We start from the raw sequence: 26,049 nt of genomic DNA, 5'->3' as shown, positions 1-26,049 counted from the left end.
TTGTTGTTGATGGCCTGCTTGATTGTTTAATCACATTTGCTCGTGTACTATAATCCATATTTAAGTAATTTCAACGGAATAAACCCGAAATATGTTTTGGAAGCTTGCATCTGACAGCAAATTTTGGTTCAGCAGCAGAAGATATTTTGGGGTTATATACTTTTCAGAATGGTATGTTGTGTGAAAGAAAGCGGAACGCAAACGCTTTCTTACGATTACCCACGGTCAGATCGGATTATTTTTCCGCAAATCATTTGCCGAATGTAAGTCCATTGCAGTTGAGTTAACTTACACAAATTAACAAATAAAAATATATGGTTAATATACATATAGATGTTTTAAAGCGAAATGATCTTGTATGTCTTTTAATTATATAATTACGGGCTTAAAACCCAGAACCGATAATGGGCCATATACGATCTGGTTTAGTGATGTGTATTCTTATGATAATAGGTTATATACACACAGGTATTTCTTAAAAAGTTTTTTTCTCTCTCTTTTGTCAGCTTTTCAAAATCATTACCCGGTAACTTTACTTCCTGTTTGTGAACTGCTATGATAGGGAAACAATTTCAGCAATTGTCCAATTTAAGATATAAATCACAAAATGACTCGCAGTATGTTTAATACATATACATTGTACATGTTTACTTCCTAAAACTTGAATTCGGAATATTTTACGTCTATTAACATGGAATAGCATGAAACAACACTAATGATTGATAGTTCAAAAACGCAGTAGGCCTATTTACATGCCTCCATTACATATAGGCTTATAGTATGAAATGTTCCATCTTTGCATATTACAGAGTTATATATAATTAGCTCTCTTGGAGTATCGATAGTTACGTCATTATTTTGTGAGCATATTATTCACGTCGTTTTCTCTGAAAACTATGACGTTACGCTCGCAAACACATTACGTCAAAAAATATTAACTATCCGCAAGGGCAGATAACTCTGTAATATTCAAATTAAGTACATAGATCCATAGTATACATACGGGTTTTATGAAACGAGTCTAAAATGTTTTCATTTTGCCGAGCCTACGATAGCAAATTGAAAACTTCGAAATGAGTTTCATAAAATGAACACAAATATAGGACATTTTTAAAGAACGCAGCTACAGCAACCTACATTTAGGAGCATCCCACGTCAAAAGTGTATTGCGAAAATACAGCGGAGGCCGCCATTTTGTTCCACCGCCCTCGAAATCCTGACGTCACGTCGTTTTTCCTAACGTTATTTTTGTTTGTTTCTGTCATGACGTCACAATGAATTCCAAGCCAATAGAAATAGCCCAAGGTCGATCATATTATACTAGTGACATATGTAAAAATATTTCAGGACGAAATAGTTTGAACATATTTTATTGTATTAATCACACGTTATGAAATCTTCTGGTTAAATTACACTCCACGAACGGAGTGGGTAACGTAATCAGAAGCGTTGACTAGCGAAGATGACGTTATGATAATTTATCAAAGCCCTCTCCTCAACTTTTATATAACAAAATTGGTGAAAGCGAAACGTAGACAATTTACACACAAATATTATATTTCAATCAAAACATACTCCATCTTTGCATATTGCAGAGAAAGCTACCTTGTGGTTAGGTATCGATTGTTACGTGATTTTTTGTGCGCGCAATTCACGTCGTTTTCCCAGAAATGTATGACGTTACACTCGTAAACATATGACGTTACAATCAATACCTACCCACAAGGGTAGATAACTCTGTAATATGAAATAAAGAATATATATATACAGAAAACAAATGAAAGAACGAAAGTAAGAAAACAGGAAGAAAAATAATAAAGAAATAACTAGACTGATATATGTATTTAGAACACTATTTAAAAAGTTCCAAAGAGATTGTAAATGATTGATGCGAAGCACTTCTAAGGTAACACATACACGAAAATATAAGAAAAAACCCAATATTCAAAATCCAATCATACATACTGAAAAATAATGACGTCACAATGAATGGACACCTTCCCGCAAGGGAGTTATCTTTGTAAAATGCAATGACGGATTAATAACATAATACACTACACACATGCGTGTTCCTCGTCTCTGGTGGTTTGTTTCAGTGAGATAGCGCTATAAAAACAAATTACCCTGTCTGTAACTGAAAGATGCTCCACCGCTGACAAAAGGTATTTTTTCGCTATCAAAAACAGGAGCAAACAATTTAGTATTTTTCTTAAGTGGCAAAAGTTACTTACTTTACACCATTACCACCATTGAAAAGTTTGGGCTTCTAATTTTACTTTAAATTAAAAATATGAAAAATAATTAATTGCATCCCGAAAAAATTCCGTGTCACTATATCCTATATGGAATGAAGTACTACTTGCGCATGCACCAATGGCGGAATAAATTATTTATATTATTTTTTGTGTTAATTAGACATATATATACACGATTAAACACCAATTATTGTTCAAATGATGAATACCATTTATGCTCTGTCGGCGGTGGACCCTGTCTGTAACTGAACGTTGATCTAACCAACCAACTGTTCACATTTACAGATCAATTCTCTCTAGAAAACAAGATAAAGAAAAGTTACCCATCTTTTCATATTACATAGTATACCTCCCCTGCGGGTAGGTATCCATTGTGACGTCATTATTTTGTAACCAAAACTTATGTCGTTTTCTCAAGAAAATTGTGACATTGCTCTAGCAAACAAATGACGCCACAATCATTACTGATCCGCAAGGGCAGATAACTCAGTAAATACAAGAGAAGGGTAGGCGGATCGTACGAATCATAATCCTTGCCTAGCGAAGCTGACAAAATATTTAAGGACAAATCACTTGACATTTGGAACAAAACATTAATATGATCCGTAAGATTTTTATACGAGTAAAATAAATTTCATATCTAATATTTTTATCTATATGAAATATTTTATATCTAAGTTTATTTGATAGGCTGTTGGATTTATTACTACGAAAGTATTTTTATGACGAAAATAAAACAGGTGTATTTTTATAGCCTACATATACATGTATATATCAGCCACACTATCGAATCAGTGCAATAAGAGCATGGAAAGAGATATTATTTTAATATATACCATTTAGTTACATGTACATTAATGCTATATATTTTACATATTCACGAAAATAAACTGGTATACTTTAAAAAAAAAAAAAAAAAAAAAACTTTTCCATAACCTGGTTGTGAACTACACGTATATCAGGTTAAGGGGGAATAACTCCCATGTAATTTGTTTTCTGTTTTGGTGACCGCGTGCTGGTGGGTATTTTTTACCTGCAAAAACCAACCTGTTGTAATCCGGGCCTCTGTGTATTCCGGCTTAATTGTTATAACAGTTTGTATACTATGGAAATCTGTCTATACTGGCTAAATGACACAAGTAACGCTGCATATGCTCCTGATTTCATGCACAGAGGGATATGAGAATTAGTTACAGATTATATAATCATGGACTCACCAGAGTGTACTAAGACCATTTTTAGACGTTGTAGAGCTCTAGATAAAAAACAGAGTTCTCGTATATAGTACCATGTAGAGTATGATTTTTAATCATAATTTTAAGCTTCTTAAACGTCTAAAAATGGTCTTAGGGCATTCTGGTGAGTCCATGATTCCCTGTGATTTCATGTGCAACAGGCCTAGGTACTCAAATGATTAAGTCTATAAAAACAGTTGTTTTAGAAATCAAACACGCCCCTGGCCTAATTTTGATATAAATTCTATATTTTTGCACTTCAGTGAATCTGAACGAAACAAATTATGTGATGCATTGTATGTAAACAAAGACATATTTGTGACCAAAGGTAATCCTATTCTGGGTAATTTTACAAATGTGACGCAGCACCATATATTAATTATCTCAAACCAGATTTTCAATCCAAACATCAACGTCCACGTCGGTGAATTCTGAGGTGTTGAGGCATCACTTACAAACATGGATTTCTAGATCAAGCAAGGTATTGTGGCTCCAGATGAGGATATGACAATCATATAAGACAAAACAAACAAAAAACAAACAAATTATCAACGCGTTCCTGCAAGGAGCGAAGGAGGTCCATCTATCCCAGAAGTGATCAGTCTAACCGTATCTAATCCGTCCACATTGGCTTTTCTTTGTGATTTTGTAGAATGTACATATTTTTTTTAATATTTACAGTCAGTGGTGAATTGATAGTATAAACCCCGTTGATTTCAACCAAAGGCTACTCAACTTTATTTCTCGTTAGATTGAGTATGTCACGCGCAATTTGGAGCCGCGCGGATGAATTTATGATGGTCCAAATCAGAAACTTTTGGTGTTTTCAGTACCGAACTACGTTCGTGAACATGTACATGTATCAAAATAGGTTTGAACACATATACATGTACGTGTGTAAATACAAATGTAGAAAAGTTACATTGTTTATGTGACGTCCGTACCTCTTTGAGCAATGCTTCCGTGCGTATGTTGTACAATGTACAGTTTTGCACATTCCGATGACGTCGCAACGTTTACATGTTGTGTGTTGTTCGCTACAACATTTAACATCTTTGGTTGTACGCAAATGGATCAGATATGTCAGGACAACATCAGTCTTTGAGTTGGATAAGTTTAACCAAAACGACCTAGCACGACAATGGTTACATTGACACTGTTAATGAGGAGATTAATTTGTTTCATGGACCGCTTCGCGGTCCATTCCAAATATCGATACCCTACTCAACTTTATCCTTCGATAGATCCACCAGAAAGAGACTTTGAATCCTTAAATATTTACAGTTTGCACTGACAGGGACTCAATAACCATGCTTTCTAGTATTATCATTATCATTGTATAATGTTAGCACAACACGCGCGGCGATTCTATTGTTACGTGAATAGTCGATGGCGTAGCAACGTGAGATGATGACTCGATTCCAATCAGAATCGAATTCGTTGACGATGACGGAAGAAAAAATGGGTATTTTAATAAAAAATATGCAACTGCCGCGGGAATAAATAATATTCATTTACTTGAAAAACTGTAAATATAAGGAATAGATTTCTATTTTGTTGAGGTTATGAGGGTATTATGATAATGGAGCTCCTATAAATTTTATGTAAGCCGGCTTCGCCGGGGTTACATAATTTACACGTGCTCCATTATCATCATACCCTCATAACCTCAATAAAATAAACATCTGTTCCTTAAATAACGCGTGAATGTGACTTGGAATATGGTCTGAGAAACTTTTCCAACTCCTGTATTTATGGATGATTTACAGTTATTCATGTGAATCAGCATCTTTATCCATAAGTTCGCATAGCAGAAATTTCGAAAATGTGTCCAGCATCCCTCAAAACACCTTTTTATCGAAATAGAACAATACCTAAATTTTGACCAAATAAGAAGCAAGGGAATGAGAATGAGTTTTATATTAATACCTCCATTATAAATACCTCCATTATACCTTAGAAAAATTTAATTATCTCTTAAAAAAATATCAATCTGGTTTTATTAAGGGGCATTTTATATAGATAATTTCGGTCTTAGAGTACATTAAAACTTGCACATATTTCGGAAACAAACCATTTCTAATAGAAATTAGATTGGTTGGTTTTACTGTGATATATCAGAAAAGCCCACTGTAGTCAAATGTATGTGAAATGTTAAATCGCCATTACACATAGCCTTGTATGCCGAACCCTGACCCTTGCCTGTGTAGTAAAGAATTTTTGTCTAGAACTACTCAAATCGCTCTTACCGTTGTCTTAACATTATTTGATGCATGTTCTTGTCTAAATATAATTTCGTCAACTCCTCAGTGGTTATGTATTGCATTTGTTTAACGTGCGTACTTTGACTCGGGTAAGGTTAAGCGTACATGTTGTACCAGCTTGATCTTATTGATCAACGATTAGGAATTTCAATGGTATTAATCAAAATACTTAACAATGTTGTAGAATTTGTCACTATTTCTTGTCATATGTTTTAAGGAATGTAGAACAATACATTTATGTCATATTTTGCTTCGTAGTTATGTAACGAATTAGCCTCACTGAATTGTCCCTTTAAAAATCTTCCAAAACATCATTCTCGATACTTCAGGGGTTCCGTTCACTTACGATCTCTACACCCCTGGACTATCTCACAGTGCTGAGCAACAGAACAGAACAGATAATTTAGTAGTTTGATGTACATCAAAAGAGCCGTATAACGGTACACTGTGGTTGGCTTTGTGACTTTGGTTCAGATGTTTTCCGCTGAACTGCCTTCAGTTTCACTATGATATAGTTCAGGGGTGTAGAGATCGTATGTGATCGAAACCCCTGGAGTATCGAGGATGCTTAAACCTTTGTACGACCTTCTTTGGCATATCGAAAGCTTTTGACACAGATTCACATAGGGACCTTTCTTTTAATAAAATTATATACATATCATATTAAAGGTAACTACATTTATCTTTGGTTGGTCCAGGACTATTTACTTCACAGAAAACTACAAGTTGTTTTGGTAATGATACCTCTATTATTGGGTGTTTAAAGGTGGGAGTTCCACAAGGCTCTGTTTTTGGTCATCTGATATTTTTTTATACTTATTTAAGATATTGAAGTAATAATTCATTTTCTCTTGGACACTAACTCTGGGTTTCTGGTTGCCCATTATAAATTGTAAATTAATTGATTTCATATAATTTATTAGAGATTGCTAAAAAACTGAACTTATTTCCAAATACTCCACGAAATCAATGCTAAAAGAATGATAAATCCTTATATGTTGTATATGCATTTTTAAGAATGAAATCCTGATAAAGTCATTTTTTTCGGGAGCATTATGGGTAGGCCAGGGCACCAGGATAGAGGCTCTGGGTTCTGTTCCTTGGCCGAGACACACCAAAGTCATAGTGGTAGTTTCTGCTCGTGTCTAGCGCTCAGCAAGCAGGGAGTGGGACGACTGGTTCGCCCATTGTCAGTATGGTGTCTGACAACGGCGGCATGCTTCAGTGATATAACACTACAAAAAAAGGCAACAGTTCAACTATACAAGAAGACACAACACGAACACACCGCAGTCTCCAAAAACACCCACCTCACACTTCACAAACGCTACATACTGCATACATGGGAGGCCGTCCGTAAATGACCCTGGCTGTTAATAGGACTTTAAATAATCAAACAAACAAAACAAACAAAACGTTTTCCGGAATATATTAATTCTGTACATAGTGCAGAATGTTGATCATTCCTTTCATATGCATAACTATGACTAAGTACAAGAAGTTACAGCCGGTCCTGAATGAATTATTTTGTTAATGTTAGCTAGGTTTTAATGTTATAGGGTTACTTTTCAGATAACCACAATCTGGAATTAATCAACATGCTTATAAGATATTTTGTACTTTTTTTTATCTAAATCCGTTAATTTTTCTAACTAAGCGTCACCTTGATCATGACTTTACCAGAACTGTTACACAATAATGGGTGGTTTGTGGTTGTCGAAGACGTACAGTCAATGGGTATAACTGGTATATCGGAAGGAGCATACATTTCAACAGCCATAACATCCACTTTGTTCAAAGCGATTAATATATATAAAATTAAACTAAATTAACGCTGTTTGTCTTTTCTTATATGTGCTGTTAGCTATAATATAGGGTGTCTGGGATTGCAGCTGCATTGGGTCTACATGAATCTGTAACTAATATTAGAACAACGGTCTTTACTGATGTGAATACACCCGTACGTCACGGATGAGTAGACACAAAAAGTAAAATGACTGACTGTGTTCACGAGTGAACAGTCTAGCGTAATGTACATGTATATGTATATGATCGAGACACAACCCTAAGGCACATGTACATTACACACATGTATACCTAGCTAAAGGTAGTGTACAGAATGAATCTCGATCGTGTTCAGTTCCCGTTACAATCTCTATGGACAATAACACTGAATGTTGTCTACATCCTGTCATCACACAATGCTGAAGCTTACTACCCATTCAGGAATACATCTCTAGCATGGAATACGCGTGTAGACGATCTCGTTGGCCGTCTGACGGCCAAAGAAATTATGTTTCAGATGAGCAAAGGAGGGTCAGGGCCGAACGCAGGGCCAGCCCCACCCATACCCCGACTGGGGATCGGACCCTATAGCTGGGATACAGAGTGTCTTCGAGGGGACGTGTATGCAGGGAATGCTACCTCCTTCCCACAAGCTCTAGGCCTTGCAGCCACATTCAGGTATGTTTACAAATAACATCAACAGGTAGGCATACATAAATATTTTATTATCACACACATGCAAACAAGCTATGTTTGGATTGGCCGCTCGTAGTTCAATTGAAATTGAACGAATGATTCCTAATCTATATTGTAAGATTTTGATATTTTACTCAACATAAGTCAATTTTAGCTAACGTCTTTTAGAGAGGGAATTATGACGTCTTTTAGAGAGGGAATAATGAAATAAATATGTATTAATCTACTGTAAGATAATACGTAGTATTCTTGGACAATCATTTTAAGTGAGAAAACATAAAATATTGAGAATTGCAAGAGATCCAAGGGGCCAACTGAGCATGGTTAAGGTTTTAGTACAAGCTATGGAAATGCAAAAATCACTGTCAATAACATTTTATTTCAACATGATATACGATTAAGCATTGCTTTGTGCCTGTTTATTGTACATTTGTATGTATCAATTTCAAATGAAAGTGAAACCTAATAAGACCCATTGTTTATAATGTTTTGATTCTGCTTCCAGTACCCAAATCTTACATGAAGTAGCTGAAGCCACAGGGATAGAGGTCCGCGCCAAATATAATGACTACAAGAAACGTCACCAGTACGGGACCCATAAAGGGGCCAGCTGTTTCAGTCCCGTTATCAACATCATGAGGCACCCTTTGTGGGGGCGGAACCAGGTTTTGTATATAAACATACATTTTTATTTAAGATTTATTTATTTCAAAATTTTACGGGTTTTGAAGGCAATAAAAAATGCTTCTTTTTGTATCTCTTGTATTTCTTTGGATGGCTGACTGAAATTTAATTCATTTTTTTTTCATGAAGACGATTGTCGAAATACTGACAGATCATATACTATCCTTCTGTTACAGGAAACATACGGCGAGGATCCCTATCTGAGTGGAGTTCTGGCAGCGCAGTTCGTGAAAGGTCTGCAAGGTCGACACCCCAGATACATTAGGGCCAGTGCTGGATGTAAACACTTCGATGCACATGGTGGACCAGACAACATACCTGTGTCACGCTTCTCTTTCAATGCTCAGGTAAATAAATACCATAAAGAAATTTAAATGATAGATAACAATGAGATTTTGATAGAGAGAATTATAGTTGTCTATCAATCAGATCTATCATAATGACAACTTTAACATTAGAAGTCAATTTTCTTGTATCAAACTTTTTTTCTCATATAGATGAAAAAAGGAGTTTTGAAAGTAAATGGAAAATAAGTCATATGTCCGTCGGAGTTATGTGGGGGGGAATTTAGGGGGCCATAATTCCCTATTGGGTTTTTGATATGTTTGGTTGGAAATTTATTTCAAAGTATTCATTTCAAGGAGGTAATATTTTTTTCGATTATGCTACCCTATTTTATGAGCCTTTTGAACAGTATTTTTGTAAATTTAGACCCTTTATGTAAGATTTCTGGTGCTTTTCCAATATCTATAGTGAAAGGGTCTTTCAATCAGATATTATGGTTCCCACTTTCAGACCTTAAAAATAATGCTAAAATAAGACGTTAAAGTGTTATCATTACTTTAAGTTTGTTTAACAGGTTACTGAGCGGGATTTGCGACTCACCTTCCTACCAGCTTTCAGACGCTGTGTTGAAGCTGGTACCTACAGTCTTATGTGCAGCTACAATAGGTCAGTAAATGTGTGTGTGTTTATTATATATATATACACAAACCTAACTTTGTTTGTTTGTGTGTTTATTTTTTGTTTAGATTTTTCATTATTTCAACGTATTTTCTTTTCCCCTTCTTTTCAAAATTCCCATTTCGTGAAGGGAACTCAAATTAACAACGAACAGGTCAACGATATACCGACACTCCACACCATTTATATACAACACTGATAAATATTTCCGTTTATTTTTCACGTATGTGACGAAACTCACAGTATGATAATTATCAAAGGCGCACTACCTTTCCGAAACGACTTTTATTTTTTTGATGCGATGTAAAAACGAGATTGATAATTCTGTAGAGTCGCAAAAATTATTAGCTTATAATTAAAAATTTAATTAAAATAAAATGTATTTTTTTATAACGCGGGCCGCCTTATATTTCCCGCCGTCGTCCTAATTATCGCACGTTAGTTGACCATCACTACGCCAGACGACAATACAGCGAAGTGAATATTTAGTGTTAACATGGATTACACAAATAATCTTGCATTCGTTTGTTGTTGTAACCTAATCTTGGGATATCGATATATATTTTCTGATATTAGTATTGTTTTTAAGAAACTTTTTATTTCGGAAAAGTAGTGGACCTTTAAATCTTGACAGAAATCTGACACAAATATGTCAATTTGACGTAAATTATTTTGGTGCAATTTGAGGAACAATATTTGCTTTTTAGATTGAATGGCGTCCCAGCGTGTGGCAATAAGCGCCTCCTGACGGACATATTACGGAAGGAGTGGGGGTTCAAAGGTTACGTGGTGAGTGACGAGGAAGCCATTGAGAACATCATACACTTCCATCACTACCTCAACAACTCCGTAGATACCGTGGCACTGTGTATGAACGCTGGTTGTAATCTGGAGCTGTCGGAAAATGAAGCCCAACCTGTCTATAACTCAATGAGTATGTTTACTTATTATCGCGTGTTTGGCTAGTTTGTAATCATCATCAATCATCATCCATCATCATCATCATCTCATCATCACAATCATCATCATCATCAGCTGTCGGAAAATGAAGCCCAACCTGTCTATATCTCAATGAGTATGTTTACTACTTGTTTGGCGTTTCACTTTCAAACTTTATACTTGCGTTTATTTTAAGTTCTATTGTTTCGTATAAAAAAATCCTACCAAGAAACTAGGTCATATCAATTATTTCGGTGTGATACAAACATAATAAATTACTTCATTGTAATGAAATTAAATTAGGGTAATCAAAGAACGGAAAAAAGCTAGATAACGCTTTAAGTTCCGAAACTCCTGGATCCGTTTTCATTGTTTTTAGTCAATATCTGTTCACTCTTTAATTTGCTATTTATTACTATTTGTTGATAGAGTTTAGACTATACTGCTTATTATATGTTTTATTTCGATAATCAGTAACTTTTATTAGCCCACCATTACCAGACGGTTGGCTATTCAAATCGCCTTTCGTCCGTCCGTCCTTCCGGGGGCTATCTTGGATTTTGATAGTTTAAAGTTTGTTACCGCTATTTCTCAGAAAGTGTTGAAGGGAATTTTCTCAAATTCCATATGTAGGTTCTCCTAGGACCCTAGTTGTGCATATTTAATTTCTATGACCGATCGGTGAACAAGATGGCCGCCAGGCAGCCATCTTGGATTTTGATAGTTAAAGTTTGCTACCGTTATTTCTCAAAAATTACTGAAAGGATCTTTTTCAAATTTCATATGTACATGTAGGTTCCCCAGGGCCATAATTGTCGATATTTCATTTTGGGACCGATCGGTCAACAAGATAGCCGACCGACGGCCATCTTGGATTTTGATAGTTTAATTTGTTACTGCTATTTCTCAGAAAGTACTAAAGGGATATTTCACAAATTCCATGCGTAGGTTCCCCCTTGGCCCTAGTTGTGCATAGTACCTTTGGACTGATCTGGAATTCACCACTGTTTCTCAGAAAGTACTGAAGCGCTCTGTCTCAAATTTTATTTGTAGTATGTTTGAAAAAGTTTGAAAAGCAGGGAAAGGTCTCTCTTTCCATTGTCAGACATAGATCATTCTTTGGTGGGCGCCAAGATCCTTCTGGGACCCCTTGTTAATATTGGAAGTAGACCCAAGATGTCAAAAAGGAATGTAATCTACACAAGAAGCATATATAGTATTATCGGGAATCGGTTGAAATTTCATGGTGATCATCAGTTTTATTTTAACCAATCAATAATCGGATTAAAATCGATTATTTTTCCTTGATGTTTAAACAAGTCTCATATAAAAATTTACCTCAAAGGCTTACGATCGCGAGGCCTCTCTGTGCTGGCATGTTTTTCTTCACAAATCATGCTCATCTGAATGTTGATATTACTACGTAGTGCTCTCAATTCGTCTAGACGCTTAAAATTTGAACTTATATGAGTGGCAACCACACACAAGGGAATTATTTTAAACAAGGTCTCTATGATTTTTTTTGGCATGTTTTAATGATCAGTTAACTTTTCCTCCGTTTATCATGGTGTCGGAAAATTCCGACAAACTAGATTACAGATTTCTTACTCGATTAATTGATCAAACACCTCAACCAACGATAGGCCAACTCGATTAATCGGAACACCACTAATATATACGTTGAATTGTATAGTAAATTAGAAAAAATACTGACGTACGGTTTTACAGACTGAATATATTAATGTAGTTGTTCTTGTATCTTTGGCTATCCATAAAATCGATATAGAAAGCGTTTATTTTCATGTTTACAGTTGAAGCCATGCAATCTGGAAAACTGAAGGAGGATGTTATTCGTTCAAGCGTGAAACCATTGTTCTACACTAGAATGCGCCTCGGCGAGTTTGACCCCGATAACAAAAACCCGTACAACTTCCTGAATCTCTCCAACATTCAAAGTAATGATCACAGAGCTTTGTCATTAAAAGCTGCCATGAAGTCTTTTGTTTTGTTGAAGAATGTCAACAATTTACTGCCATTTCAAAGAATGTTTCAGAAAACATCAGTAAGTCTTTATTATTTTCTTGCAAATAAATAAAATTGTTCCTTTGTGTTTTATTGACCAGACTACTAATCTTTTGTACCTTTATAACAAAAGAATAGTGTTGGTCGTTGTAGAAAGTAAAGAAAATGTGATCAAAATTAATGTTGAATTAATTCTTAAAATTGAAAAAAAATGGATTCAGTGTATTACTTTGTTATGTACTTGTTTGTATTTAAAACTACAAAACACCATCATTTCGAATAAGCAATCCAACTGACGAGAGTTCGATTCTCGCCTTATTTGTTATGATACTAAATAAAAACTGGCATGGTTAAATGAAACGCATACGAATCTCTAAAAAATATTGAATGAAAGATGAACGAGTGATTTAACCGACTATTGAATGAAAAACATCGTGTGTAATAAATTGGGTCATCGTTCGTCACCTATGTTGCCGTTATTTGATGTTACAGGTGGTTGGACCGATGGCAAACAACATTTACGAGCTATTTGGTGATTACACTCCCGGTGTCAGTAGTCAATACACTACAACGCCTCTGGATGGACTAAAACGTTTGTCAAGTTCAACAGAATACGCACAAGGTTGCCATGACAACAGGTGTGAACACTACAACGTCACACAGGTCAAGGTCGCTGTAGCGAATACCGAAGCCGTGTTCGTCTGTCTCGGCACAGGTGAGATTTGACACATATTGGTCGGGTGAAAAAGTCTATAACAATATTAATGATTTCTATCATACCTCGGTTGCTATCAAACATATATAACATATACCTTCGGGATATTAAAGTATAGCTCATTATGCGATAAGTTTGGTTTTATCAGTTTAACGTCCTATTAAAAGCCAGGGTCATTTAAGGACGTACCAGGTTTGTTGATGGAGTATCCGGAGAAAAACCACCGGTTAGCGGTCAATAACTGGCAACTTCCCCACAAGGGATTCGAACTCACGACCTAGAGGTGGAGGGCTTGTGTTGATATGTCGGCCCCATGCGTTAAGTATCATATACCATAATATACAATGCTTATCCAAAATTTTATTCGTCTGTTTGAAATTTGTTTTCGAAGTGAAGTGGTTAAAGATTGTCATTGTTTCCATTTCATATTCTAGGTCAGGAACTTGAAGCTGAAGGCAATGACCGAAGTAGTATGGATTTACCAGGCCAGCAACTGCAACTTCTGAAGGATGCTGTTCAGTTTTCAGGTAGAGAGAAAGTAAAAAAGTGTTTTAGTGTTCAAGAAGAATTAGATTGACTGGTGAAAAATTAGAGCAAAATTTGCCCGCTGTTTGTTTGAATGACTCGACAAAATGTTCTGATATTGAAGAGACATATTTGAATATCACTTATTGTTAAGATTATATTTTCCGGGAACTAGGTTCGGAGCAATCAAGTTCATTACTACTTTAATTTTAAAATATGGAACAACCACATTAGTACTGAGACAGTATCCTTTGCTGACTAACGAATTAATACTACATTGAATGTTTGTTCTAAAGACTCATTGCTTTTTTACATACACACTCATAGAAAATCTTACTGATTGCATCCATCTATTTTGTCACAATTTTTAATTTCCAATGCACGATACTAATATTCAACACATCTACCAAACACTGCAGGCACTGCACCAGTTATATTGCTTCTATTCAACACCGGTCCTTTGAACATCACCTGGGCAGAACAGAACGATCGTGTCGCCGCCATATTGGAATGTTTCTTTCCCGCCCAGGCCACAGGAGAGGCGATATTCCGCGTCCTCACCAACAAGGGAGATAACTCTAACCCTGCCGCCAGACTTCCATTTACATGGCCACACTATGCGAATCAGGTACATGTAAATACCCTATATGCATATCAAAATTAAACACAATACAAAGAAAAATATTAAATCCGAATTGGTTATATAACAAATGGCTGGACTGTTCCACTAGTTTTACATACGATATGAAAAGATATTTGACTACCTGACATCATGTGATATCTACACGTGACCATGTTTATCCATTAATCTTACCATTGTCTCAGCCATCTAGGGAATCAAATGTAAATATTATACATTGATGCTGTTTTCCACATTTTAAGCCTACAATATGTAACGACGTTCAGCACTTAAATCATCGTTACAGGTTCCTCCTATAACTAACTATACAATGGAAGGACGGACCTACCGCTATTTCTCTGGAGATCCACTTTTTCCTTTTGGATATGGCCTATCGTATTCCAGATTTCATTATTTAGAAGCTACGTTGCCGCCTCGAATTCAAGCTGGCCATCCTGTAGGAGTTGATGTGAAGGTCGGCAACAGTGGACCCTATGATGGAGACGAGGTAACGGTTTAGCTTCCCTTTCTTAAAAAAATGTCCTAATTTTGGAAACTTTAAACATCATTTCCAAGAAAACACTCAAATGATTTTATCAATAAGAAAAAAAAAACTTACAACTTTTGTTTGGAGGTACTTTTATACCGAAATGCATTACACAAGTGAAAGAATAATTAATACTTTGTCAAAATATTTGCCATACACTCACCAAAATTTACGTTAGCAGGGATTTTTATTGCATTAATGGAAGCCCAATGGACAAAATGTATACTTCATAACTTTCTGATATTGTTGTTTCCATGAATGATGTATCATTTTTTCTTCTTCCAAACATCTAAATTGGCGCCTCACTTTGACTTAGAGATGAGCGTTTGGTTGTGTAAGGAATGGCTACTACAATGTATAAAATAATAAATATATATATGTAAATAATATATCTAAAGTCATACGAGTTTTAGATATTTCTAAATATATTCCATTGTCTTGCTTGTAGGTGATTCAGGCATATTTAGAATGGATTACGACAAAAATGAAAATGCCCAAAATTCAGCTGGTGGCATTTGAAAGAGTATTCATAAAGGTTAATGATAGTGTTACGTGTAAACTGGAGATAGAGCCGAGAGACATGGCGGTATGGACAGGCAAAAAATTTACTATAGAACCAGGTAATTATTAACCTTTGTACCAAAACTCAAATAAAATTCTCGCCTATTTTGCAGTGAACGAATCATCAAGAAATAATATTTTGATGATGATATTTATTCGAAGAAATGTCTATTTTGAAATTGAAAGGGTATGTCATGAGAAAAAGATTCCTTGAAAAAGAATGCCTTATGGAGAAAATTAACATATTTGACTTCAAACGCAATTACATAGATTTATATACTATACTCTTTTAAAATAAAATCATCGTTAAATATGCATGTAACTGTTACTAATCTGTCGTTGTAATGGAGGGGTATTCTTTATCTATGGATTCTTTATTTTCTCATTATCCAGGCAATATGAGGATCTATATTGGTGGACAACTACCTAATCAAACGATGACCGTACCTTCCAATATTCTTATACGAGAATTTGAAATTACTGGAGCGGTATCTTTTCTTTAACAAAAAAAGATTTATTTCCTTAATAAGTCACTCTGTAAGACAACAACTCTGTTTAAGATTTGTAATTGAGAAAATATACGCATTGTGTTAATGTTATAAGTATACAATTAAATTAAAAAAAATGATAATAAATTTAGATAGCATTTGCTTTATTGAACACCATACCTATGCCTAATTTGATAAAACGAATATCATTTACTATCATTTTGTTGAAATAAAAACACTTTGTTCATTTATTCATTACATTAAAGTTACATTAACTCACACATCGACTTATCATGGAATTGATTTTATGTAATCTATATTTTTCGATGTTTTTGTTAAATTAAAATATGTTGTTTAACCGACTGAGTGTATTATCGTTTGAATACTGATATACGCAATACACAAGGGAATATAAACAAACAATGGCATTATTCTAATAAGAAAGAATATGAACAAAAACACTTTATAAAAATGGGCTACATTTTCTTTATTGGACACTTTGCAGAATGTCTTTCTGAACTTATCTGAAGAGAAAATACTCTTTCAAATAACGCATTACCTTAAATTCCTAGAAAATCTAATTTGTTAGATTGTACAAAACAAATATATGTTGAAGGATGCTCATGGATAAAGATAAAAAACAACTAGAAATTGTCACCAGTATGTATTTGTGTTATCCCGAGTTAAGCTATCCATTATGGATTGTATAAGAATGTGTACAACGAAAAATATAAATCCAAACCTAGTCTCACGTTTAATTTGGATTCTTATGTATTTATGAGAATACTTGTTAAAGTCATTACTATAAAACACTTCATTTTCGAGAGGTACATATTTTCGCATACTTTCGTGAGAAAGGTCTGACGCAAATTCGAAAGAATTGTAAAAACGATTTTTAGTAAGAACCCCTGTTCACAATTATGTATTTGAAAATATGTCGGAAATGATAAGGACACGAAACATTGTATACGAGAAAATAATGCGGTTCACAATATTTAGACAATACTATTATAACATCACTTTCATCAAGGATGTTACATCAATTGACAACCATTTGAGGGCTTATCACTAAGCATAGTGTTAGATTCATAAACCTTAAACGCTACGTACAAGACAAATACATTTACGTACAAGATTATGCATATATAATAACAATAAATTTTCTTTTCATAAACATAATTATTTATATTTCTTAGAAAATGCACAATGTGAGTTAAACTTGTGCTTTACTGATAGACTATCCATCAAATAAAGTTATTTGTGTCCTGTGACGGGATAAACAATGTGCCTGGGGCTGTCATATGATGCTTGACTGTAGTCACGCTTGGTTGGTCATATGTTAGGCTATATAATTTACCAGAACGGCGCGTGCTGGATTAAAGATGTCCGCCCTCCGTTGTGATCCGGTCATGTTTCGATCAAAGTTAAACGACCAATACACGTTAGTGTTTTTATTGACACTATTTTGGGTTAGTTCCACACTCAGTGCAGACTACCCCTTCCGGAACACCTCGTTACCATGGGACACACGCGTTGACGATTTGGTTGGACGATTGACACTGGAGGAGATCATGATGCAGATGAGCAGAGGTGGATCCGGGCCCAAGGGAGGGCCAGCCCCACCAATAAATCGACTCGGCATAGGAACATATAGTTGGAATACGGAATGCCTCCGAGGTGACGGAAGTTCTGGGAATGCAACGTCATTTCCACAAGCATTAGGATTAGCCGCAACCTTCTGGTAAGGCCATCTTTGTTTTATGGTAAATAAAGCGTAATTGTTAATATTTTATTCAATGAATCGTTTCAATTCAACAATTGCTTCTTTAAAAAAGGTGTCAATTGATAATGATAAAAAACATGACATGGAGCCAGAATAAATAAATAAATTATTTATTTGCATTTAGGATAAATAGTACTTTCATTCTTACCATGTTACAATAGCGGACATCACAATCAACAATTGGATTTCATTTGTATACAGTTTTGTTTTTGTTTCCCTTATTATTTTTAAGTACTGACGTCGTACATGATGTAGCGGAAGCGACTGCAGTTGAAGTCCGCGCCAAATATAACTACTACCAGATACACCATGAATATGGGGACCACAAGGGGATCAGCTGTTTCAGTCCCGTAATCAACATCATGCGACACCCTTTGTGGGGACGAAACCAGGTATACTTAATTGAATTAAGTTAATGTTTTGACATGAAGAATAGATTAATATTCAAATAAACTAATATGTATCTTGATTGTTTATGTATTTTGTGTATTTAAAAGTTAAGGTACTTTTATAACTACCTCCCAGCTAAATTAGACGCATGTGCGATGGCTGCATATATACTCTATCTGTATCCGCAGCGATGGAATGTTGTCTGTAGTGCTGTCTCAATGAACGATATTATCGAAGACTCCGAGCAGGCTACTTCCTGTAGCTCTGGCCACATTTCATTGACAACAGACAAAGTAATTGTTCAATCAGTAAATAGAAAATCTTCCTCACATGAGCAACACTCAACTTAATTTGAAAAGTCAAGGAAGACCGTGAATAGAACGAAGTTGTTTAGAAAGAAGAGAAAACATTAGATTCCAAATTTAGTCACCTTGATGATGACAAAGTTGGGATTAAAAACACATCTTACACCTTCGAATTCCTGCAGTGTGTAGAAGCAGTATAGTGACTGTGTTTAAAATACGTAACATATCAAACAACAACAAATATATCTTTCTGTAAACAGTTAATGTTGAAATGTCTGTTTCATTTTCCCAGGAAACCTACGGTGAAGATCCCTTCCTCAGCGGAGTTCTGGCTAAACGCTTTGTACAGGGACTTCAGGGACGGAACCCGACCTACATACGTGTTAATTCCGGATGTAAACATCTTGACGTCTACGGCGGTCCAGAAAACATACCCGTATCAAGGTTCTCATTTGATGCAAAGGTGGATATCTTTCATCCATCCAAAACAGAACACAGAAAAGTGACGCTTTTCTACTGTTAAGTCGTTAAATTTCGCGAATTACTGTTTGGTTATTTTTGCGTGTCGTCTTTGTAGCCCTTGAAAGCATCATTCACACCACAGGCTGTGATATGTTCAACCATGATATTAAATGTATTAAATTTCATTTAAAATGATTATCGATAAGACCAGTACTGCTTGATTTTATAGACCTTGATACCATATTGATAGTAAAAACCGAATCGTTCCGGAATCACATAAGATTTCAAAATAATCTAAATATGTCTGCCTTGATAACTCATTCCAGGTAAATGAACGTGATTGGCGACTCACCTTCCTTGCCCGCTTTCAGGCGGTGTGTAGAGGCGGGTACCTACAGCCTCATGTGTAGCTTTAATAGGTGAGTAATGCAATATTATAAACTAATAGGTATTCTTTTATTCGTTCCATTCTATTATGATATAATTGATTACATTAATTCGTATACTCTATATTTACAGCGCAAAAATCCACCACAAAAACTGCCTAGCTTCCATTTGTTTATTACTCAAATACATGTATATATGTTTAAAGATGTAAACTGGCTATGTTGTTACTGACAAAAATTATTTACCCAACACTTTTTTTTCAAAAAGCAAACCAATGGCATCAGAAACAAATGTGTATTACTAAAACGTGACATGAAAGATAATATTATCAAATTATTATTTTTATCAAAAGAATAAATGGCGTTCCAGCCTGTGGCAATAGGCGCCTCCTGACGGACATATTACGGAAGGAGTGGGGGTTCAAAGGTTACGTGGTGAGTGACCAGGCGGCCATTGAGAATATTATTGACTATCATCACTACCTCAATAACTCTGTGGACACCGTGGCTTTGTGTGTGAATGCGGGCTGCAATCTGGAACTGTCTACAAACTTACAGAAGCCCATCTACTTCTCAATGAGTAGGTCTTAATGATTTCATTGATATTATGAATGTGCTACTTTTTGGTGCAAAATCGGTTTCGAACCTGCTAGCTCAATGATGAATTTGCAACTGATCCAAAATGCTTTATGAAGGAATTGCAAAATTAAGTTAAATACAATCAATTTTCACCACAAAACGCTTTTATGCAAACACAGCAAAACTACTATTACCACTTAAATATTTGATATGCAAGATAATGTGAATGTTTGAAAAAGGTATTTACGCAGCCAAATAGATAGAATTTCGTTTTTCATTATATCACTATATACTTCATTTTGAGATCATCTTGTATTGCAAATCTTGTGTTATTATCAAATATTATGATGAAGACGATCAAAGCCATTTCACATTTAATGTTTCAGTTGACGCTATCAAAGCCAAGAAACTGACTGAGGCAGTTGTTCGTGAAAGCGTGAAGCCGTTATTTTACACTAGGATGCGACTTGGCGAGTTTGATCCGCCATCAGTAAATCCATACACTTACTTAGATCTGTCGTATATCCAGAGTCCAAACCACAGACAGATTGCTTTAACGGCTGCCATGAAATCCTTTGTTTTATTGAAAAATACCAACAACTTACTTCCATTCACTCAGCTTTTCAACATTATTTCGGTAAGAAATTATCTTTATTCTTCCTTTGTTTTGAAAGCATATGTTCATATATCCGTGCTTGTGAATGAGTATATGTCTCCCTTTTCTCCTGCTTGTTTTGATATCTTATCAATAAATGATCAAAGTTTTTCCCGTCAGAATGTCACATTAGGTTTGTACACGATTTCCTAATGCTCCTTGCTAGTCCTTGTAGGACGCGTATCATCAACAAAGAAGAGAACGCTTGCTCCCCCGCAGTTCCTGGTTGTGTTCTCTTTGTATTTTCTTCTTCTTTTAATATTTATTAGAATTAGGTTATGGTTATAATTTAGGCGCAGTGCTTACATTATACCATCCAATGTAGATGCAATGTTGTACATACCATATTTTTGCAGGTGGTGGGACCAATGGCGGACAATTTGTACCAGTTGTTTGGTACCTATAGTGCTGACGCCAGCCGTCAATACACGACCACTCCTCTGAATGGCCTGGAACGCCTAACAAGAGTGATGAAATACGGGCAAGGTTGTCCAGACAACAAGTGTGTGCACTATAACGCCACACAGCTCAAGGACACAGTAGCTCACACCGACGCAGTATTCGTCTGCCTTGGAACAGGTGATTTGGAGATCTCGTATATAGCGCCCCTACATCTTTCAATTAAAACACATATTTGTAGTATTGTATACCCAGTCTGATTAAAGAAAAGTTTTTTAAGTTAACGCTTACAGTGGAAGAAAGAGACAATCTTTATATATCCTCGATGTCTTTTAAAGCGTCACATTTAAAGTCGAAATGTCTACATTTTTCAGTTACATAGCCAACGTCAGATGTTTATCGTGGTGAATAGTAAACACCTATATTCCATCCATGTGGATTCTTAACTGTCTCGAAGATCACATACATGTACAAGTACATCGATTTGGATATTACATTTTACTCTAGTTTTGTCACGGTACACGCCATTTTAAAAACTAAAATTGTAACAGAAACTTCTAATTGCTTGACGCAATTAAGTCCTGACAAATATTGAAACATTGAAAAAAATCGAAAGTGAAAACATTGATATCGTATTTTTATGTTAAGGAGAGGAACTAGAAGGCGAGGACAATGATAGAAGCAATATGGATCTACCTGGACAACAATTGAAGCTTTTGCAGGATGCTGTAGCATTCTCAGGTAATGCTGCAATTAAACTTGAAGGATGATATGATTTTACTATGACTCTCTTCATATTAATGGAGACATATCATGCAACAACGTCTTGTTTTGTTCTCTCTAGGGATAATTGTACAGAGTCAGACCATGACTATGAACCTGTTGAAATGTATCGAAGAAGTCGCAGGCACTTATTCTATCGGTGTTTATCTGTCTCTGATTTTGAATAAATTCATAGCTAACAGTTTTTGTCCAAATGGCGATTTATAATCCTTGAAGATAAAGCTGTCAAATTCACAGCATGCATGAATCACCAGTAGATGAAGTTTATTATCATTGCTACGAAATTACATCATACTAGCCTTGAACTATAAATAGAAAAGTTGAAAACATAGACCGATGTTTACTAAGGCGAAATGATTGGTCAAACACTTTAAGACTGTCAAGTAACGGATAATTATTTTTCTTTAGAATTTAAGATTCTATGGGAAGAAATTTGATTCTTATCATATGATACATATTTAAATAGGTACAGCACCAGTTATATTGCTTCTATTCAACGCCGGTCCTTTGAACATCACATGGGCAGAACAGAGCGAACGTGTCGCCGCCATATTGGAATGTTTCTTTCCCGCCCAGGCCACAGGAGAGGCGATATTCCGCGTCCTCACCAACAAGGGAGATAACTCTAACCCTGCCGCTAGACTTCCATTTACCTGGCCACATTATGCTAACCAGGTATGATTCTATTGGTTGAATATTTATCTTGAAAATTATTTGTATTGGTTCTTGTCATTCAGGTTCCAAATACTAAGTGGTAAAATATATGCTACGATTTTAACTTTCGCATGTACTAAAGCATTGATGTAACTATTTTCTAACTTCATCGGGTTATGAAAGAAAATTTGTTTGCAAACTGTGTGAATCCGCGTAGCGGATTTTCACAAAAATTTGCAAACAAAATTCAGTTCATACCCAGATGAAGTTAAAAAATAGTTACATCAGTGCTTATTATTAATTTTTCAAACTACATTTTTTGTACTTGATAATATAAAATACGTTTAAACGTACGATTCCATTGATCATTACGCAACGTCGACGTCTCTAGTGCGACGTCATGATAATGTCGGGTTTTCGCGCCATACTCGGATTTTTTCTTCATAGTATATGAAGAAAAAAGGATCTGCCAATTAGAAAGTCGGATAAAGTATGAAAACAAATAATTTTTTTATAGTGGTATCAAGAATTAAAGAGTGTCCAACTTGTACATGTTAATAATAAGAAGTCTTCAAAGTCCTTTGAAAATGAGAAACACCTTCTAATTATAATATCATCAATACGGAGGACATACGATTTAAGTTAAAACACGCAAAAAATTGTAAAAGTTAGATTTATGTTAATCGTGGCCAAATAAGAATAACTCGATTTTACAAAGTGGCACATGTATATTGGACTCCAAAGGTTCCGTCCATGACCAACTATACAATGGAGGGAAGGACATACCGCTATTTCAAGGGAGACCCACTCTATCCGTTCGGGTACGGACTGTCCTACACCCAATTCCATTACTATGACGCCTGGCTTTCACCTCTCATCCAGGCCGGTCAACACATTGATGTGAGGGTGGAGGTAGGGAACACTGGAGCTTATGATGGGGATGAGGTAAGACGTTCTTTAAATCATTTACCCCTTAAGACTCATTTGAAATCTTCCAAGCCTAAAGTTGGAACAGTTCATTATACTATTTCAAGGGTAAACGGGTAATGTAATGCATGTATAATAGCCCTGTAACACTTTTCTAATTAAAAATGAGAGCATCGCTCCATTTTCTCTATAAATGATTTTCTAAACAAAATTATTTAAATCCCAAAAGGTAAAAATATACCATATAGTTACTGGCGTAGGTGCTAGGTCTGATAATTCGAATGTTTCCTCCAAGTTTTTACTGTACCGTTCATGTATATATATGATCATGGTGCCATTTTACGTCGCGACACCAAATACGAGAAACTCCAAAGTTATACATGGAGAAATGAGTCAAATTAACTTGTATAAATGGTCATACTTTGATTTACAAAAAGAAAAACGTAAATTTGCATATTGATTTCGCTGAAAACTATTTAACCTTAAAACAAACATCAGAATGTTTTCAATACCATCCCTTAAATGATTCATCTACATATGAATTGATATGAGAATAATACCTAAATTGTATGAACTTAATTATCATTGTGTGTTTCATTGTCCTACAACAGGTTATACAGATATATTTTGGAGTGGATTACGACAAAAATGAAGATGCCTAAAATACAACTTGTTGCGTTTAAAAGAGTTTTTATAAAGAAACAAGACAAGTTAAATATCAGTCTTGACATAGATCCACATGACATGGCTGTTTGGACAGGGAAGTCTTTTATCGTCGAAAAAGGTTAGTCTTGTTTATAGTTACTCACAATCTGCACATGGTTAAGACGTGTATCTCTACCTTTTTAGCCATGTCAATATCATTAATCAGCAGTTGATATTCAATCTGGATTTCCCATATCATCGATACTTAAGGGGTTCCAACCACTTACGATCTCTACACCCCTGGACTATTTCATAGTGAAACTGAAGGCAGCTCAAAAGAAAAATCTTAACCAGTCACAGGTCAGCACAAAAATTCCTTTGACGACCACAGAGAGAGCGACGCCCAACTTCAAAGCCACACAGTCAACCGCTGTGTAAAGTTATACGTCTTTTTCGATGTGCATCAAAGAACTAAATGACCTGTTATGTTCTGTAACCTCAAGTTTTACTATTAGATAGTCAAGGTGTGTAGAGATAGTAAGTAATCGGAACATCTGGAGTATCGAGTATGGATTTCCCAATGCCTCAATGATCATGATTAGTACACATCAAGCGTTTTCCTTACATGGGCATAGTTCTCTTTAATATCTAATAGCTAATGTTTGCAAATAAAACGACAAACCTATAGAATTAGGTTTCAAATATATAACTTATAACATTAAGCTAATTTTTTCTTTTGCAGGAAAAATGAGGATATATATCGGTGGCCACAACCCAACCAACAAAAAGTGTTATCATCCAACGTGCTTGTGCGCGAATTCGAAATCATCAACTCGAAACATATTGTCTAAATTTACCTTGTAGTGTAGTCAATGATTTCCACATAATATTTTGAAGTTCTACAAAGCATTATATTTCTTCGGTAGAATACTGTACAGTTGTTTGATTTCGAGTAGGTGAAAAAATCGTGGTTTTTCTCTTCGATACTTATTTCTGGCGAGAAATGTTGGCGCATTTTGCAATTTTCTAAACTAATAAGCTTACGGGTGAAATTATTTTTTTTCTTCATTTTTCCTGTTATTGGCGGACATTAAATCGAAATAAATTTGATCGCTACTATAGCGAACTGTGATCACCCACGAATAAAGAAAACTGTTACAGTACGCTATTTGAATGAGCATAAACATACAACTATTACAATAATTTGTTTTAATAATGTATTTTGATATTACAATGCATTATCGTCACATATGAATATAAAGTACAAAATAATTGCACAATAGTCATTAGGATTACAATTAGTACAGAAGATAGACATCACAATTCTCTATAGTATGGATTTGATGCCACGATTCCACTTTTGACAATAAATATCGTGTGTCAATTTGATTTACATATGAAGTATTTATTTGTGCTTTGAAAACAATGATATCTGAATATATATCTTTATCTGAGACTTTTTTTAATTTTCAAAAAATAGTAGCATACAAAAACATCGTCTTGGTACATATCATTTCCGAAGAATACTGTATCGGGAAACATGATAGATACATTTAAATATATGGTTTTCATTTGGAATTTCCCCACATTGAAATATATCGTTTTGTAAAATTAGCTTACGTTACTTTGGACTTATTTCATCGTACAAAATGAAAATAGAAAAATATAGAATTGATATAAAGTTGTAGAAATACAAAAATATTCTAGTGCCATAAATCTCTCCAGTGCACAGCATGAAAATCTACTGAAATTAACAGACTAATTTATAGTGTGAGCCTTGTCC

At 35.2% G+C, this 26,049-nt stretch overlaps 1 protein-coding gene and 1 pseudogene across 1 annotated transcript; both read left to right on the top strand.

Moving 5' to 3' along the window:
• Window positions 1–7,702: 7,702 nt before the first annotated feature.
• Window positions 7,703–16,661, top strand: LOC138325000 (uncharacterized). The gene is made up of 12 exons (XM_069270318.1): window positions 7,703–8,217; window positions 8,741–8,900; window positions 9,096–9,266; window positions 9,779–9,870; window positions 10,590–10,816; window positions 12,633–12,883; window positions 13,336–13,558; window positions 13,993–14,085; window positions 14,503–14,711; window positions 15,010–15,210; window positions 15,698–15,869; window positions 16,204–16,661. Exons 1-12 carry the CDS (start codon window positions 7,874–7,876, stop codon window positions 16,311–16,313), a joined length of 2,253 nt encoding a protein of 750 aa, XP_069126419.1. The 5' UTR covers window positions 7,703–7,873; the 3' UTR covers window positions 16,314–16,661.
• A 399-nt stretch (window positions 16,662–17,060) lies between these two features.
• LOC138323259 (uncharacterized) lies at window positions 17,061–25,616 on the top strand (annotated as a pseudogene).
• The last annotated feature ends 433 nt before the right edge of the window (window positions 25,617–26,049 follow it).

This window comes from Argopecten irradians, chromosome 1 (genome assembly GCF_041381155.1).
Source record: "Argopecten irradians isolate NY chromosome 1, Ai_NY, whole genome shotgun sequence".
Classification (NCBI taxonomy): Eukaryota; Metazoa; Mollusca; class Bivalvia; order Pectinida; family Pectinidae; genus Argopecten; species Argopecten irradians.
This window is presented reverse-complemented; position numbering and strand designations above follow the sequence as displayed.